At 39.2% G+C, this 17,014-nt stretch overlaps 1 protein-coding gene across 2 annotated transcripts in view; it reads left to right on the top strand.

The window, feature by feature from the left end:
* ap2b1 (adaptor related protein complex 2 subunit beta 1) overlaps positions 1-17,014 on the top strand; it is a 310,350-nt gene that overhangs the window by 197,679 nt on the left and 95,657 nt on the right. For both annotated transcript variants that reach the window (XM_072589357.1, XM_072589358.1), the window contains one exon: positions 8,134-8,220. In XM_072589357.1, the coding sequence (XP_072445458.1) occupies positions 8,134-8,220 (87 nt within the window). The remainder of the gene's footprint in view (positions 1-8,133; positions 8,221-17,014) is intronic.

Raw genomic sequence — 17,014 nt, forward strand, 5'->3', positions numbered from 1 at the left:
TGTAAAAGAATTTTAATTTGTATGTGTGTTTCTGCCACCTTTGCACTTCCTGTTATAAGTAGGGGATGTGTTACAGATGAGCTGCCAGTTTATGGTGTTTTCTGGTTTGGGAAGTTTCTTTTCTGAAAGAGTGAACTCTCAAGTTGACTGTTCCGAGGTAATCTTCCACGCATTTTGTCCAACTTCCATCATTGCACCAGCTCCTGATGAGTTGTTCTAGGTGGAACACTTGATAATTTTCTCAAAATCAATGGAAACCAAAAGAAGTAAAATCCAGCTTTGAGCAGCCCATCAGAATTTCAGTCACATTCCTACGAATTTAATTTACCTGGACTTTGCTTTGTGCTTCTCAGGGAAAAGTAGCATCAGTGAAAATTGTAGGGGCAGCTCTGTAATAGTGTTTTTTTTTCATACAAAAGTCAAAAGCAATGTTCCAGAACTTTGAACAATAGCTGAGCTGAACATGATAGGTGCGTTGAGCAGAATGATGGAATGAGCTGCCAGAGGAAGTGGTGGAGGCTGGTACAATTGCAATGTTCAAAAGCAATTTGGATGGGTATATGAACAGAGGAAGGGTTTGAAGGGATACAGGCTGGGTGCTGGCAGGTGGGACTAGAATGGGTTGGGATATCTGGTCGGCATGGACGGGTTGGACCAAAGGGTCTGTTTCTGTGCTGTACACCTCTCTGACTCTATGACTTTAATTGTGCTGTCCATTTTTACACTATGGCAGCTGAATAGACAGCTAGGATTTACCATTCATCTAGATTTCTTGCACTTATCCATTTCCAATGTGCAATTCAGTAAGGGTTGGGAATTTTCCTTCTGAAAATCCATCCTTTGCTGAGGATAGTGAGTCAAAGCCATGCTTTTTAAAAGGCAAATAGCCTCCTCTAACACCCATGATTCTGTTTTCTAAAATATAGTTTAACCTGTAACTTTAACCTCTTGACTTGGAAATATATAGCCATTCCTTCAGAGTCACTTGGTCAAAATCCTGAAACAGCCGTCCCAATAGCTATGGACAGCAGTTTTTCAAGAAGGCAGTTCACTACTATGAATAAGCACTGAATGTTGACCTAGCCTGTGATGCCTAAATCAAAAATGCAAATGTATTCGAACAATGCAATTTTAACAAGACTTCCTGTCTCCAACAGGAACTTTCAGTCTTCAGTAGTGGCGTCCCTTAATAATCAAGTCTAACATTGTTCAGATGAGCTATTTGCAGGATCCTAAAACCAGCCATTGTGACGATAATGTCCAGATTTATCTACACAATTTCCTCTGCCCTAGTGCCATGATGTGCAGTAACACGGAACCACTTTATGGGAACTTGGCAGTTTAGTTGCAAAATTACCTTAAAGTTTTGTGCTTCCCTTTTTTCATTAAAGATGTTATCCCTGGGGAATCTATTTTTTAAATCTGAAATCTTTGTTTTAAATGTGTGAGAGCATCTGCTCTGATGACTCTTAATTTTTTAGTATTAGAAAATAACCAATTCTACTTCAGCTCTATTTTAAGATGACAACCTTCCCTGCTTAATGCGCTGTAATTATGACATTGAAAAGGAAGCTGTAGTTTCTGGTTAGCTGTCATGTCTTTTCTTGGTGCACTGTTGTAACCTTGTGATTTGTCACATTATCTTTTAATTCCTTAAATAGACTAACAAGGAAACACTAATGTTGCATTTTTACACAAATCTTCATTATCACGTATAGCCTCTGTCCTTGTTCCTTATTCATACACACTGGAATAGTATTTATTTGGAAAGGTCAGTTTGCAAGGTTGTTCCCTTTATAATGAAGATGTTTCTTGCCCAGATAGTTAGGCTGTGTTAATTAAAAGCACCAAGGGTTGAATTGGCTCCTTATAATCAGCTTGAGCCTTCCAATTATGTCTGGGAGATGTTCATTAAAAGATTGAGAGATTCTCAACAATAACGAAAACTTTTCTGATGAATTCTGTAAACGGGCAGAAGCTGATTTGTGACTCAGGTAGGATTACATTGAATCTGCTGTGCACCTCTGGGCAGTAATGGCTGTTTACAAAAATCTGAGGCCTTCGTCCCCAAGCTGATTTGTTTGCTTGTTTTCTTTAATCCACCTGCTGGCTATGCATAATTATACAAATTAATTTGCCAGTTGAAGTACAAGAATTCTGTTCTCGGAATCCTTTTTGTTTATATATTTATTATCAATCTTTTCTTTGGCAGTTTCCTTAGTCTCTTTCCTCAAGGTTTTGACTCTGAGTACTGTTGCCAGGTACTCTTCGGTCCATCCCCCATTTGACCGTTCTGTGTTTAAGGTTAAATGGTGCATTGTGATCGACTATTTTACGACAGTGGCATCATAGCTGAGCTGCCCCAGCTTCAACCAGTTTGCCATTTTCTAAGTGCCTAATTGATAACCTGGAATAGGAATCTTCCTGAACTTTCCCTTTTAGTCCAAGGATTTTGAGGCCAGTTTCACTATCAAACTTCAGATAGTATAATAGGATTGTTTGTGACCACCCGAGACAGCAGATTTGGCCTTGATTTAAAGTTTGTTCGAAAATAAATGTTGCTCTTCATCATTGATAAGGGCTCCGAATGGAAGAATACCAGTCTAAATTGTGTTCAGTTCTTTGGAGCAGGCGTTGCAACTTCTGGCATAGAGAAAAAGAGAGTATTCCCATTGGTTTAAGACCAGGACTGTGAAATATCCATAAAAGTTAGAATTAGGACTAGAATTCCTTCAGTGTGGAAACAGGCCCTTCGACCCAGCAAATCCGCACCCACCACGAGCCGACCCAGACCCTTTCCCCTAATACTCTACATTTCCCCTGGACTTATGGACCTTAACTACACCACCTGGAACTCCCTGAATGGGGGATAATCACATGGTTGTTTTGTCTCCCCTTACCTAAACTCAATCATTTATGGAGTAATTTGCGGATTAATTATGGATTAATTATTATCCTACGAAGGATAATAATATTTAAGAATAGTTTCAGGGCCATATATTAGCTCATTGTTGTGATTCTGTTTGCCAAGCTGGGAATTTGTGATGCAGACGTTTTGTCCCCTGTCTAGGTGACATCCTCAGTGCTTGGGACCCTCCTGTGAAGCGCTTCTGTGATCTTTCCTCTGGCACTTGTAGTGGTTTGAATCTGCCGCTTCCGGTTGTCAGTTCCAGCTGTCCGCTGCATTGAATCAGTGAGTGGCACTGGACCCAATATACCGACCACTACAGCGGACAGCTGGAACTGACAACCGGAAGCGGCAGATTCAAACCACTACAAATGCCAGAGGAAAGATCACAGAAGCACTTCACAGGAGGCTCCCAAGCACTGAGGATGTCACCTAGACAGGGGACAAAACGTCTGCAACACAAATTCCCAGCTCGGCAAACAGAACCACAACAACGAGCACCCGAGCTACAAATCTTCTCCCAAACTTTGATATATTAGCTCACTCATTGCTGAGCTTTGTTGAACATGTCAAAAAAAATCGAGTTATTATCTTGTTCAACACACAACTAGCTATTCTTCCTATATATAAAGATTGGCAAAGAGATCATTGCTCTTGAGTTCATTTCTTCAATCCCTGGGCCCCATTCCAAGGAGTGGATATGGTTTATTTTTGCCTTTTGGTGAATTTCAAAAAGAACCTATTCGATGTTATGAGTCTTTTTCAAGCATTATACAGATTGTATTTTGGGGCCCACAAGCGCAGACATATTACTATATCCGTGTTATATTGATGGTCTCACTCAGGCAACTTCAAAAGCCACATCCACTTTCATCTAGAAGGACAAGGGCAGCAGGTACATGGGAACATTGCCACCTGCAAGTTCCCTTCCAGGCCACTCATCATTCTGACTTGGAAATATAAAGCTGTTCCTTCCCTGTCATTGGGTCAAAATCCTGGCATTCTCTCCCTAATGGTATTATAAGTCAACCCACAGCACATGGACTGCAGCGATTCAAGAAGTCAGCTCACCACCAGCTTCTCGAGGGCAACTAGGGACAGGCAATAAATGCTGGCCAGTTGGCGATGCCCACAAATGAATTTTAAAAATAATTTGGAAACTGATGAATGTCATGCTGGTGCAGCAACCATTGCTCTGCTGAGGTTTCCTGGACAGAGTCAATAGATCTTGACCTCTAACCATACTGTGCCCAACTAGGATTGAGATGTGTTTGGTAGTAACGACGGATATTCAAATTGTGAAAACCTCCCAAAGCTCATTTCACTGCTCTTCGGCATATTTGATGGTTTACGATCTGCCTCGCTTTCCAGAACCATGCAAATCTTGAACTGTGAAACTGTTTTTCTATTGTGTATTTCCTTTTGTTCAGATAGAAAGTAATCTGCCCTTTTTCAGTAAACCTTAATCAGGATGTACAATTTATACCCTTCACATTCAACATTTATGAATAATTGTTATAGGTGACGTCTAGTCCGATTTAAGTTTGGTTTTTGGAAGTTGGTATCGATACACAAAAAATTAGCAATGCGTTAACATTTATATAGAAAAGCATTTGCTGGAAATCTGAAATAAAAGCAAAAAATTGCAGATATCAGTGAAAATGCGAGCCCTTATTAAAATTAAAATTTTGTTCTGGAAATGAAATCACCAACCCAAAGAAACCCAAATATATAAATAGAAAGAGGGCTACACCACCAGTGCTTCATCCAGAGGCTAACTGAAGATGTTACCTAATATGGTGACGAAACATCTGAAAATGAACCTTCCAGCTCAGCGAGCAAACCTACATTCAGAACCTCAATCTGAGTTTCAAATCTTCTCAAAACTCGTTAAATTTTGTCATAAACTTTCCTCTTAGATGTTGATTGCATTTTGTTCCTATTTCATGCTACTAAAGGTTCTGAGGTGGAGGAGAATCAGCCTTTTAGTAACAGTTGTGCTCTTTAGTCCCACTATTGCTTGTATGCATGACAGTTTAGAACTTCGCATCCCTGGGCTTAACATTGACCAGAAATCTTAACTGAACTAGCTGTATAAATACAGTAGCTACAAGAGCAAGTTAGGGATTTAGTATTGTTTAACAAGCATGTCACTTCCTCCATTTATTTTTCATTCATAGGGTGTGAGCATCACTGGCTGGGCCAGTGTTTGTAGGCCATCCCTAATTACCCTTGGGAAGACCCTTTGACAATGCTCTGGATGCTCATTTCCAAAGCCATTGCATACAACTAGAATTCAAGAGAGGAAAGCAGCAATTGGACGGTTTAGAGGGAGCACGGATCAGTGAGAGATGGAGTCAAAGGGAGCAGGGGCAGTTGCAAATTGGCAAGTTGGCAACAAGTTGATGGATTAGGGAGCTGGAGAGGGTGGGTTCAAATCGAGTCTTATGTCCCTGTGTCAAACCAGCATGAAAAGACTTTAATATTGAACTCATGATGCCAAATGAGAATTCAAGTCCCATTAACTGACCAGGATTAAAGTTCAACAAATTAAAATATGGCACTATTAAACAGGAATTACTGAAGCTATACCATATGGACTGCAGCATAAATCTGTACCATATGGACTGCAGCATTAATCTACACCACACGGACTGCAGCAGTTCCAGAGGTGGCTCACCACCACTTTCTCGAGGGTAACTAGGGAAGGACAATGAACACTTGAGGCTGTCAACCGTACATCCCATATGACAGTTGTAAATAATACTTCAAAATAACTTGGTTCAAAGAACTGACTCCATCATAAAGTTTTTGCAGAAGGGAAGAGTAACAATGATTCATGTAGCTCAAATATTTAACAGGATTAGTGTTTGTTGTTTCAGGTTTTTAAGCACATAAAAGCTTTTCAAACCTCTTGTTTGTTTTCTCAAAAAAAAGTGATGTCTTTACAAGGAGCAGATTTTGCAAGAAGCTTCCTGAATTCATTCAGTACTCTTGAGCTTCAGAAATCTGAGTAGCAATCATTTTGAGTAAAACCTCTACACCTCAGAATTACTGAGTACTGTTGATCGACCATAGTTCCTGGTGGTCTTTTATTATTGGTAGAGACCTCTAAGTGTCAAATTTGGTTTAACTTTACACTTAAGCCACTGATCACTTTTAATCCAGTTTAAGGGCTGATAAATTCATGACCAGAATATTTTTGTAGCTTTGTAAGTGCATCCATTGATGCAATGACATTTACCTGCTTTATTAGACAATTAATGCACCATAGTTAGAAGGATATTGCAACCCAACTATATCTATTTAATGGTGCCCTGAGCAATTAATCTTAATGTTGGTCTTATCAATTCTCCTAACATTTCACTCATGTATATTTCCTGACAAGCTGTCGTGGAAAATCTGTTTCTCTCACTTTCCAGCTCAATATCAGAATGTTCCTTTCAGTGCAACATAACATTGGTTCTCCAGCAAATCCTCCTCAGTATTAGAAATACAATATAGAACAAAGTAATATTTAATATCTTTATCAACTTCCCACTCTACTCAGAATCACAGCATGTTTAGGACACAGAGGGAAGCTACTCAGCTTGTGTGTCTGTGCTGGCTATCTGAAGGAGCAATTCGCCTGATGCCATTCTCCCAACTTCTCCATGTAACCTTGCACATTGTTCCTTTTAGTTAACCGCTTCCTTTCAAATGCTTCAATGGAACCTGCCTCCACTGCACTTGGGATCAGAATGACTTATGGCTGCGTGAAATGTTGCTTCTTGCTTTTGCAAGTCTGTGAACTGTTGTCATTTCACCATTGAAAATATCTTTCCCTATCTACTCTCTTCAGACCCCTCTTAAATCTCTACCAAGTCTCCTCTTAATCTTCTCCTCGTCAAGGAAAATAGTACCAACATATCCACTAAGTCTAAATAATTGAAGTTGGTCATCCCTGGAACCATCACACAAATCTTTTCTGCACTGTCCCCAATGTCGTCTTAATTTTCTGAAAGTGTGGTGCCCTGAACGAGGCAAGTCCAGCTGAGGTTGAACCTCTGTTCTATACGTGTTAATGCACTCACCTCGCTGGGGTGCATGAAATATAGTTGGAGAGAAAATTTTGTTGACCGTTCTACAATAACAAATTAAACTGTTATAGTGATCTGTCATTCAGAGATACTTGCCATCTGGAAACTGTTTGAAAACCAATCTGTACTAAGCTTTGATTAGCATCAGTGCCCATTTAAGTTTGCCATTATTTGTGTTGATTTCATTTTTTTTAAATCACTGAGTGATTGCTGATATTGTAGAAACCAGAAATGGGCAGTGGTGATGTCCTTTCCTCTGGGCCAGATGGCCTGGGTTCACATCCCACCTGTTCCAGTGGAATGTTATCTGAAAATGTTGTTTAAAAAAATCCAGAAACCAGGAGCAGTTTAATTGTTAGAAGTGATGTTTCACATGATTCATTTTTAATTGTGTTAATTCAGTTTCCTCATTCATCAAACTTAATGACCTTTCAAGATCTAGTTCCTAAAGGTTATGCCTGTCCACAGGGTTTAACAGAAAAATACTTCAGGGATGTACTTCTAATTAAATCTGGCAGTTTAAGAAGAATTGAAACAAGGTTTAGTTTTAACTTAAGGATAGGGGAAGTGAGTTGCTTAGTAATATTATATACCACATTTTTAAAATTGAATCTGAGTGAATCAAGTTTCCTTCGCAAGAAGGTCCTCTTAAACATGAGAAATAAGAATTTTTGGAGTATCTTGCTTGATTTCTTTGTGGACGACATTGTACGGTGAAAGAAAAGCCAACATGAGTTGATGAAGAGTCATCTAGACTTGAAACATTGGCTTGTTCTCTCTCCATGGATGCTGCCTGACCCGCTGTGATCTCCAGCATGTTTTTATTTTCACTCAAAAGCCAACACCAGTTTCTCTGTTTGACCTCATTAGAATGCCATGTACCAAAAAATAGACAACGCCTCTAAAACTGGGTTTGATCCCATACTGTTGGCAGATTTGGACAAAAATTTCTTTTACAGTTCTATAGAAGGGATGTTTATTTCAAGCCTTGCATATTAAAAATGAAAATAATCTGTCACTTCTCCAACATGGCTCTCCTTCACTTTAAATCCAAGAATAAATGTAAACTTTTCTGTTAATTTTGAAGTTGTACTTGGTGCTGCTGAATATTTAATTTTCATCTGTTACTTTCTGTCCCTTTTCTAGAGCGCCAGGTCTTTCTTGCCACTTGGAAAGACATCCCCAATGAAAATGAGCTTCAATTTCAAGTTAAAGACTGCCATCTAAATGCAGGTGCGTGCATAATTTCTGGAGGAAATACTGCATTTGCACTATGTTGACGTAAACGTTTAATTTCAGTACACCAAATCTTCTCTGATTTTCAAAAATGGTTCCACAAGTGTTCTTGTCAACTGTGTTGCTAGCTAGGGCAAAAGATGAAAAGGTACCATGTTAAAGGTTGTTGCAGAAAATTAAAGCACATAGGAGTATGGATAGAAGATTAGCTGACTGGTAGGAAACACAATATATGGGTCTTTGTCTGATTGTCAGACATTAGCATGGCCAATTCACCCAAGTTCCACAAAGGGCTTTCCTGAGGCTTTTGGATTTATATCAGTAACATAGTTAAGGGACAATAAAGGCATGTTAGCTAAGTTCACAGCTAACACCTGCATAGGGAGAAAAATAAGTTGTGAATAAAACATGTTTACTGAAGAATATAGATGTGATGAATGAGTGAGTAAATTCTGGCATATGGAATATAATGTGGGAACATGAGAATTTCTGCACTTTCAGCAGCAAGATTGAGAAAGCAGAGCATGAATTAAACTCAGGACATCTATACAAATTTGAGATGCAAAGACGTTTAGGTGCTTTGATGCATGAGTCACGCAAAATTACTAAACAGGCATAGCATACAATCAAGCAGACTAACAGAATGCTGTACTTCATTAAGAGAGAAATTGAACAAAACAATCAGGGTGTTATTTTTCAATTTCACAGGGTATTCACAAAATCACATCTTGATTACTGTATGCAGCTTTGTTCTTCTTCTTTAATGAAGAATATTAATGTGTTGAAGGCAGATCAAAGGGGATTTACTGGATGGGTACTTGGAACATATAGGTTGTTTTATCAGAATTGGTTCAACAAAATGGGCTTGTTTCCACTGAAGAGCTGGAAAAGCATAGCTGGTCAAGCAGCATCCGAAGAGCAGGAGAATCAACGTTTCGGGCATAATCCACTGAAGTTTAGAAAAATGAGAATGACCTGGTTTAAGTGACTGAGATCTTGAATGGTCACGATGAGATGGACGTGGAAAAGATATTTGCTCTTGTAGATGACTCCAGGTCTAAGGGCACTGTTCTAATGTTGGGAGATTCCTTTTTAGGACAGAGATAAGAATTCTTTTGCTGGGGGTTGTGTGAATTTGGAACCCAGTTCCTCAGAAGATAGTGAAGGCAAGATGATTGTTTTTTTTAATAATACTGAATTTATAGATTTGAACTTTTTTTTTATAGAATCCCTATAAGTGTGGAAACAAACTCTTCAGCAAGTCCACACAGACCCATTCCCCTGTTGTTCTATATTTACCCCTGACTAATACACCTAATCTACACATCCCTGAACACTGTGGGCTATTTAGCATGGTCAATTCACCTGACCTGCACATCTTTGGACTGTGGGAGGAAACTAGAGCACCCGGAGGAAACTAGAGCACCCAGAGGAAACCCACGCAGACACGGGGAGAATGTGCAAACTCCACACAGACAGTCACCTGAGACTGGAATCGAACCCAGGTTCCTAGTGCTGTGAGGCAGCCATGCTAACCACTGAGCCACCATGCTGCCCCCCACTGAGGCAGGTGAATAGATTCTTGGTAAGCTGGGTGAATCAATGATATCAAAGGTAGATGGGAATATGGAATTCAAAACACAAGCAAATCATCCATGATCTTATTGAGCAGGCTCAAGATGCTGAAAGGTCCACTTATCTCCTATTTTGTGTGTTTGCATGCAAGATTGGGCTATTAAATTTAAAGGGATTACCATATGTACTGGAGTAATAATCGATTGCATATAAAAGTTGACCCCCTATTTTTGGCTAAAAAGTCTAGAATTTTCCATATATCTCATTTAAAAGTCGACCCTCGTTCTTCATGCTTAACAGGTTGATATTCATGACCCACTGTGCCAGCTGTTGTACTCCACTCTGGGTTTTCAGAATTACCATGACTTGTTGCTTTTTTTTCTTTATTTGTTTAGAGATCAATTGGACATCTGCTAATGATATGGTATGAGTTTAGCCAGGCATGAATTTCAGCTCCTAAAAAGTAGCCTCCAAGTAATAGTCGATCCCATAATTTTAACTTTTAAAAAGTCATTCAAAAAATTTGCACCAGTACTTGAGTATTACAGAGCTGTTTTGATCCATATTAGTAACTATGGATATGCCAGCAGTGAAGTGAGGACTTGAGAGAACAGGCCTGAGGAGTCATGTGGCTTATTTCTTTTGTCTCTTATGATAAATAATATAAGATGAAGTGGGATTCCAATCGGAGTAAATATTGCAAGATCTTTTTCAACTTAAAATGAATCGAATCTTATCATTCTGCTGAATGTCACCTTGGCTGTGTTGGTAACCCTACCATCTCTGAGTTTGAAGGTTGCAGATTTAGGGCTCAGTGTAGTAACTGAGCTCAGGATCCATGCTGACATTGTAATGCTGTGTTCTTGAAGGTGCCATGATCTGGATGTTACATTAAGTTGAAGTGCCATTTGCTTGTTCCAGATGTATGTTAACATCTGCCAACATTATTCAAATTTCAGGGACATTTACCATGCACAAGTCAACAGTTCTCTAAATCAAATATTCCAGCATCAGTTTGCCAGTCATTCGTTGAAGTTGAAAGGCAACTGCATTTGTCTACGTTAACTGCATTTTGCAACAAGTGTAACTTTGTGGGTAGGAAACAGTGAGTAGGAATAAAAGAAACATTCTCATTGATGGGATGTGATCACAATTCAGTGCTGGGTCCTCCAATTTTCTTTATTGATGTTAATTACTTGGGTGAGAGAACTGAGAATTGTATATTCAAATTATAAAGTCAGGATGCACAGGAGGTTGTGTAGAAAGGGGAAGGAAGATGCAAAGAGATGTGGACAGACAAAGTAAATGGTCAAAACTTTTTGTGTGATGTGTGTATGGAGCATGTGATTAGGGAAGCGAATGGAATGTTATTGCTTATCACCAGGGGATTGAATACAAAATAGGGAAAGTTCTGCTTGAGTTATACAGGGCACTGTTGAGACTGTACCTGGAGGATTGTGCACAATATGATATTTAAATCCTTTTGGAGGTGATTCAGAGAGGATTTCCCAATGTGATACCTTGAACAAGCGTGTTATCTTATAAGGAGAGGTTGGACAGGTTTGGCTTGTATCTTTCTGGAGTGCAGAAGAGTTAAAAACCGTTTGTTCGAACACACAAGATCCTGAGGGGCCTTATTAAGGAAAGATGTGGAGAGAATGTATCCCCTCAAGAATCTTGAATTAGGGGTTCCTCTTTAAAAAAGGGTTGTCCATTTAAAGCAGAGATCAGGTGATTTTTTTTTTCCCCCCCCAGAGGGTTAAGATTCTTTGGTATTCTCTTCCAAGAGGTGAATGAAGCAGCGGCTCTGAGTAATTTTTTTTATTTTAAGGAAGAGGTAGAGTTTATTTTTAAGCAGGGGGTGAAATGTTATTGGGATAGGTGAGATTTTGGATTTAAGATGTCAGGGCAACCGTGATTTTATTAAACGGTGGGCATAAGAAATAGGAGCAGGAGTAGGTCATCTGACCCATTCAGCCCGCTCCACCATTTAATAAGATCATGGCTGATCATCTTGTAGATTCAACTCTGCTCACCATAACCCTTAATTCTCTTACTGTTCAAAAACTTATCTATCTTTGCCTTAATCTATCTATCAAGGTGCTGAATAGCCTAATTTGTTTATTCATATATGATAATGATATGCAACATCAACCACTGTGGAGCCAAGAAGTCCATTTTATTAATGCTAAAAGCTAATACTAAATGAGCTATGGCAAAGCTAAACAATTTAGTTGTCCAAATACGCACATCATGAAAGCTAATTTATAAGTACAGTATGTAATAAATGGATTATTGGCCTTTACCTCAAGCTGATTAGAGCATAAAGGGAAGGAAACACTGCTACAGCTAGAAAGGACCTTAGATGCACCTTGTGCAAAAACAAAAGATTGTGGAATGTGGATGGTGGAAATATTCAGCAGATCTGGCAACATTTGTACAAAGAGAGACAATGATTCAGAGAATTATTCTGGCCCAGAGAGTGGCCATTCAGCCTGTCATGTTTGCACTTGCTCTATGAATGAGCAGACCACTTGGTACCCTTCTCCACATGCCTCCAACAGTGTAATCCAAATATTAATCACATCAACCTCCTGTAAAATGCTTCTAACATATTCATATCCTTAAATAAGGAAATCAAAGCTGTGCATTGTATATCAGATGTAGTCTTACCAGTAGCACACCAGCCCTACATTATATTACATTTACCTTACAATAAAGTACAATGTTCCATCTACTCTACCGTACACTAATACATGTTTCATGTACCAGGACACTCAGATCCCTCAAACTCAGCCCTGCAATCTGCTTTTCCATTCCTGCCAAAGTAGATAAATCCCTCCATTGCACTTTATATACCAAGTTTATGCCCACTCGTTTAACCTCCTTTGCAAACTCCTTATGTCACCTTCGTCTGTCATCTGTCTTTGTGCTATCAGTTATTTTGCAGTTTTACACTTGTTTCCCATCATCCAAGTCATTCACATACCTTGCTGATAGTTGAGGCCTCAGTACTGATCTTTATTGCATACCACTTGTGCTATGCCAATCTGTAAATGACCCATTTTTGCCTACTTTTTGTGCCATGTTGGTTACCCAAATGTTATGATGGGAACCCCCACATCAGGAACTCCTATTTTGCATAGTAACCTCTGACATGACACCTTGTCAAACTTCTTCTGGAAATGTAAGTACCGCAAATTTAAAGATTCCTCTTTATCCACTTCGCTTGTTACATCCTCAAATATTTCCAAGAAGTTAGTCAAGCATGATTTCCCTTTCATAAAACCAAGTTGACTGCTTGATTGGCATTAAGATTTTCTAAGTGCTGTACTACATCTATAATAAAGATTCCAGCATTTCCCCAAGACTGAAGTTTGCACCAGAATTGTGTACACACACCATGATTGACAGTATTTTAAACCCTAATGTGTGAGATAACAATCAAGACATCACCGAGACTTGAACCCAGGATCTCTAGTTACTATACTGGCGCTTTAATCAACGAAACCACAGTGCCCTCACTCAGTGATTGATGGTTTCTCTCTCTATAGATCCAGTCAGTTCTGCTGAGTATTTAAAGCATGTTCTATTTCTATTTGGTCATATATCACCTGGAGTACAATTGTCAGTTTTGGACACTAAATCTTGGGAAGGATTTTTTGGATTTGGAAAGGGGCATTGTGAAGATTCACCAGAATGTAGTCATTTCTTCATTGGTTACATTGAAGGCAGATTCATGCATTTGATTTGTACCTTCCTGTGTTTAGAAGGTTGAGGGATGATCAAATTGAAGTGTTTGAAATGATAAAGGAGTTTGACAGAGTAGATGCAGGTTAGCAATCACACCTAATGGGGGAGATTTGGAGCATGGGACACAATCTGAAAATTAAAGCTTAACGTTTTAGGCATGAAATCAAGAAACAATTTATCTACACAGTGTGGTTGAGATCAGGATCTTTCTCCAAAAAGTCTGTGGCTGCTGAATCAATTTAAAACTTTCAAGGCAGAGAAAATTTTGAAGGGTAAGGATATCAAAGATTATGGATCAAAAGCAAGTAATTGGAGTTGGAATACAGTTCAGTTATGATGTGAAAGCAGTAAAACAGTGAGCTGGATGGTCCACTACCATTTCTGAGATGTGAAAAATGAGCGTTCTTTCTTTGGCATATTCCTGCAACCCTTACCATACAAGACTATTAAAGAATATTATAATGAAAATAAATGATAAGACAAACAGGAATTAATTTGTAAATGCAGATTATAATAGAAGACAAACCAAAAAGTAGGTATGATATAATTTGAATGTGCTAAAAGTATCAAAAGCTGGTTGGAGGTGGTGTACAATCCACACTCTAGGGATTCTTTGGATTCTAGAAAGTAGTATCACGAGCACCAACCTGTTATTTAATTGTTAGGGATTAGCTGCCAAATAAATTCCCAAAGTGGCTATGTTAATTTAACATTGCAATGAGTCTAATTATAGAATTCTTGATGCACTCTTCATTTACCTTTTGTAATTTCTGAATCTTTGAGCAACACTTCTTATTTTTTGTTCAGAGCACAGCTATCTTAAGATGTGCATTAAAATTCTTGGCTATGATTTGTAAATGTCAACTGTTGGTCTGCTTTTCAGCTTTTTGTTCAGGTACAAATTTCCGAGAAGATAACTATGGATATATAATTTCTGATGCCTCCTGAGCATTATGTCAGTTCATTATAACTTCACAGCTGCTTATGCATAATGAATATTCTCATTTGATGTCTTGGGTGTTAGCACTGATGCTGCACTTATTGTTATCATTGAATGTACTTAGTGCAGTATATCAAAACTCAGTAGGAGAAATAACAAATGAGTTAAGTCCGTTTGGATATGATTTATTTCCTGTGAGATACACTTTGTGTATCCCTACAGTATGCTCTCACAATACCTACATTATTTGCACCAAAAAGAAAAATTTCTGAAAAAGCTCAGCAGATCTGGCAGCATCTGTGGAGAGAAGTCAGAGTTGACGTTTCAGGTCCAGTGACCCTTTCTCAGAACTTATCCTTCCTATCTTGTTTGTACTTTGAGGCAAATGTGCCCATGTTCACTGTCTAGGATGTTTAGTCGTTTTTGTAGAAATATCTGTTAATACAAAGGCCAAGTTCTGTTGTAACTTGCACAGGCTACCTCAGTGTATTGAGTTTGAAACAAATTGAAGACTTTGAATTTCTTCTTGCATTTTTTTGCCCTGCCTCTGATTTATACTTTCTTCCAATGGTGGTAGAGAGAAGGATGCATTGTTTAGTTTACTAATTGACCAAGGTGCAATGATCTGGGCAAGCTTTTTCAGGACTCAAAATTAAACCAAAGCTCTTGAATGAAGCATTCTGTGCTTTCAGAGAGAGTCCTTAGATCAGTATGGGAACACCTTCCAGACTCCAGTTCTCCACAGGAGATTTGCTTTGGAAAGTAAATGGCAGACATTCTGGCACCTGTACTAATATGGTGTCAGTGGTTGACATGCAAGATCAAGTGAGCAGCTCGGTATTTGGTATTTTATCCTAAAACCTGATTGCCAAAAGCTTCCAAAGATATCAAAATGAAAGAACATAAGAACTAGGAGCTGTAGTTGGCAATTCAGCCCCTCAAGCTTGCTCTGCCATTTAATATGATGATGGCGCATCTCATCTCAGCCTCAAATATACTTTTCTGTCCACTCTCCATCACCTTCCAGCTTTACCCCCCCGCCGCCCCCCCCACCCCATTTATCCCACAGCCTCATTCCCTCCCCCTACATTGCTGATGAAGGGTTTATGCCTGAAATGTCTCCTGCTCCTTGGATGCTGCCTGACCAGCTGTGCTTTTCCAGCACCACACTTTTCAACTGATTTCCAGCATCTGCAGTCCTCACTTTCTCCCACTCGTCATCACCCTTCAACCCATTACTCATTAAAAATCTGTCCATCTCCTCAAATTTACTCAGTGTCCTCGCATCCTCCATGGTTTGGAGTAGTGAATTCCACAGATTCATGACCCTTTGACAGAAGTAATTGTTCCTAACCACTGTTTTAGCTACCCCTTATCCCAAAACTATGACTTTTCATTCTAAATTGCCTTAAATGAGGAAACATGTTTTCTGCGTCCCCTTTAGCATCTTCTGAACCAAATTTAGATCTTCTCTCATTCTTCTGAACTCCAGAGGTTATGGGTCTGAACTGCTTAGTCTCTCTTCATTAGACAAACATCTGACCTCCAGAATCAATCCAGTGAAGCTCCCCTGAACTGCCCGCAGTGCAACTACATGCCTCCTCAAATAAATGGACAAAAATTGTATGCAGGTGCAGATTCACTATTACTTTGTACAGTTGCAGCAGCACTTCCCTACTTGTATACACTATTCAATCAGCAGTAAATGCTAAAATTCTAATTGCTCTCCTTTTATTTGCTGTACCCACTAGTTTTCTGCAGTTCATACACACCTACATCCCTCTGCACCAAAGTACTCTGAACTTGCTTCTAAGTCTTGCAGGGCAGCAATGTTGATGGATTATTGCTGTATAGACTTTGTTGGTAGGTAGATATACTTCTCTTGATTGTTAGACTAATGTTTGAGCTCTTGCTGAAGACTCTTCTTGCTTTGGTAATTGCCTGTGACTCATTTTCAATACAGATGGCTCAAGAGAGTGTGTTGCCGAGATTAGTGAGTTCATCCGCTATTGTCCGTTCTGGTCGTGGACCAAAACTTTAGGCTTATAGCAGGATAGTTTTCTTCAAGCTGACCATAAACACTAAAGTTATCATGTGCAGTAAGAGCGGGTTTGTACTACATTTCATGTCTAGCTCTGAACTAGAAGCTAGTGCAGAGTCATTAGCGAACAGGAAATCATAAGGTGTGTCTTTGATACCTTGGTTTTTGCCAGATGTTATCTCAAAATGAGCAGTTTCCCTCAAAATGAAGTCTGATTTTGATGCCATCCTGGTCAAATGTCTGAGAACATGGTGCAGTATATCACACTGAAGAGAATTAATGCTAAATCCTAGCCTTGTTTAACTCCACAAGTCTCTGGGAATGGGTCAGAACACTCAGCTGTCAAACTATAATGATAAATGTCTGTGGTCAGCTGATTTATATACCTAATAGCAGTCCGCTTTTAGCCTTGGCTCAGTGCTAATATTCTAAGAAGTTTGAGCTTCGGATCTGAAAGTTTTGAGGACATAATCTAGCCAGCA

Source organism: Chiloscyllium punctatum, chromosome 19, assembly GCF_047496795.1.
Source record: "Chiloscyllium punctatum isolate Juve2018m chromosome 19, sChiPun1.3, whole genome shotgun sequence".
Taxonomy (NCBI): Eukaryota; Metazoa; Chordata; class Chondrichthyes; order Orectolobiformes; family Hemiscylliidae; genus Chiloscyllium; species Chiloscyllium punctatum.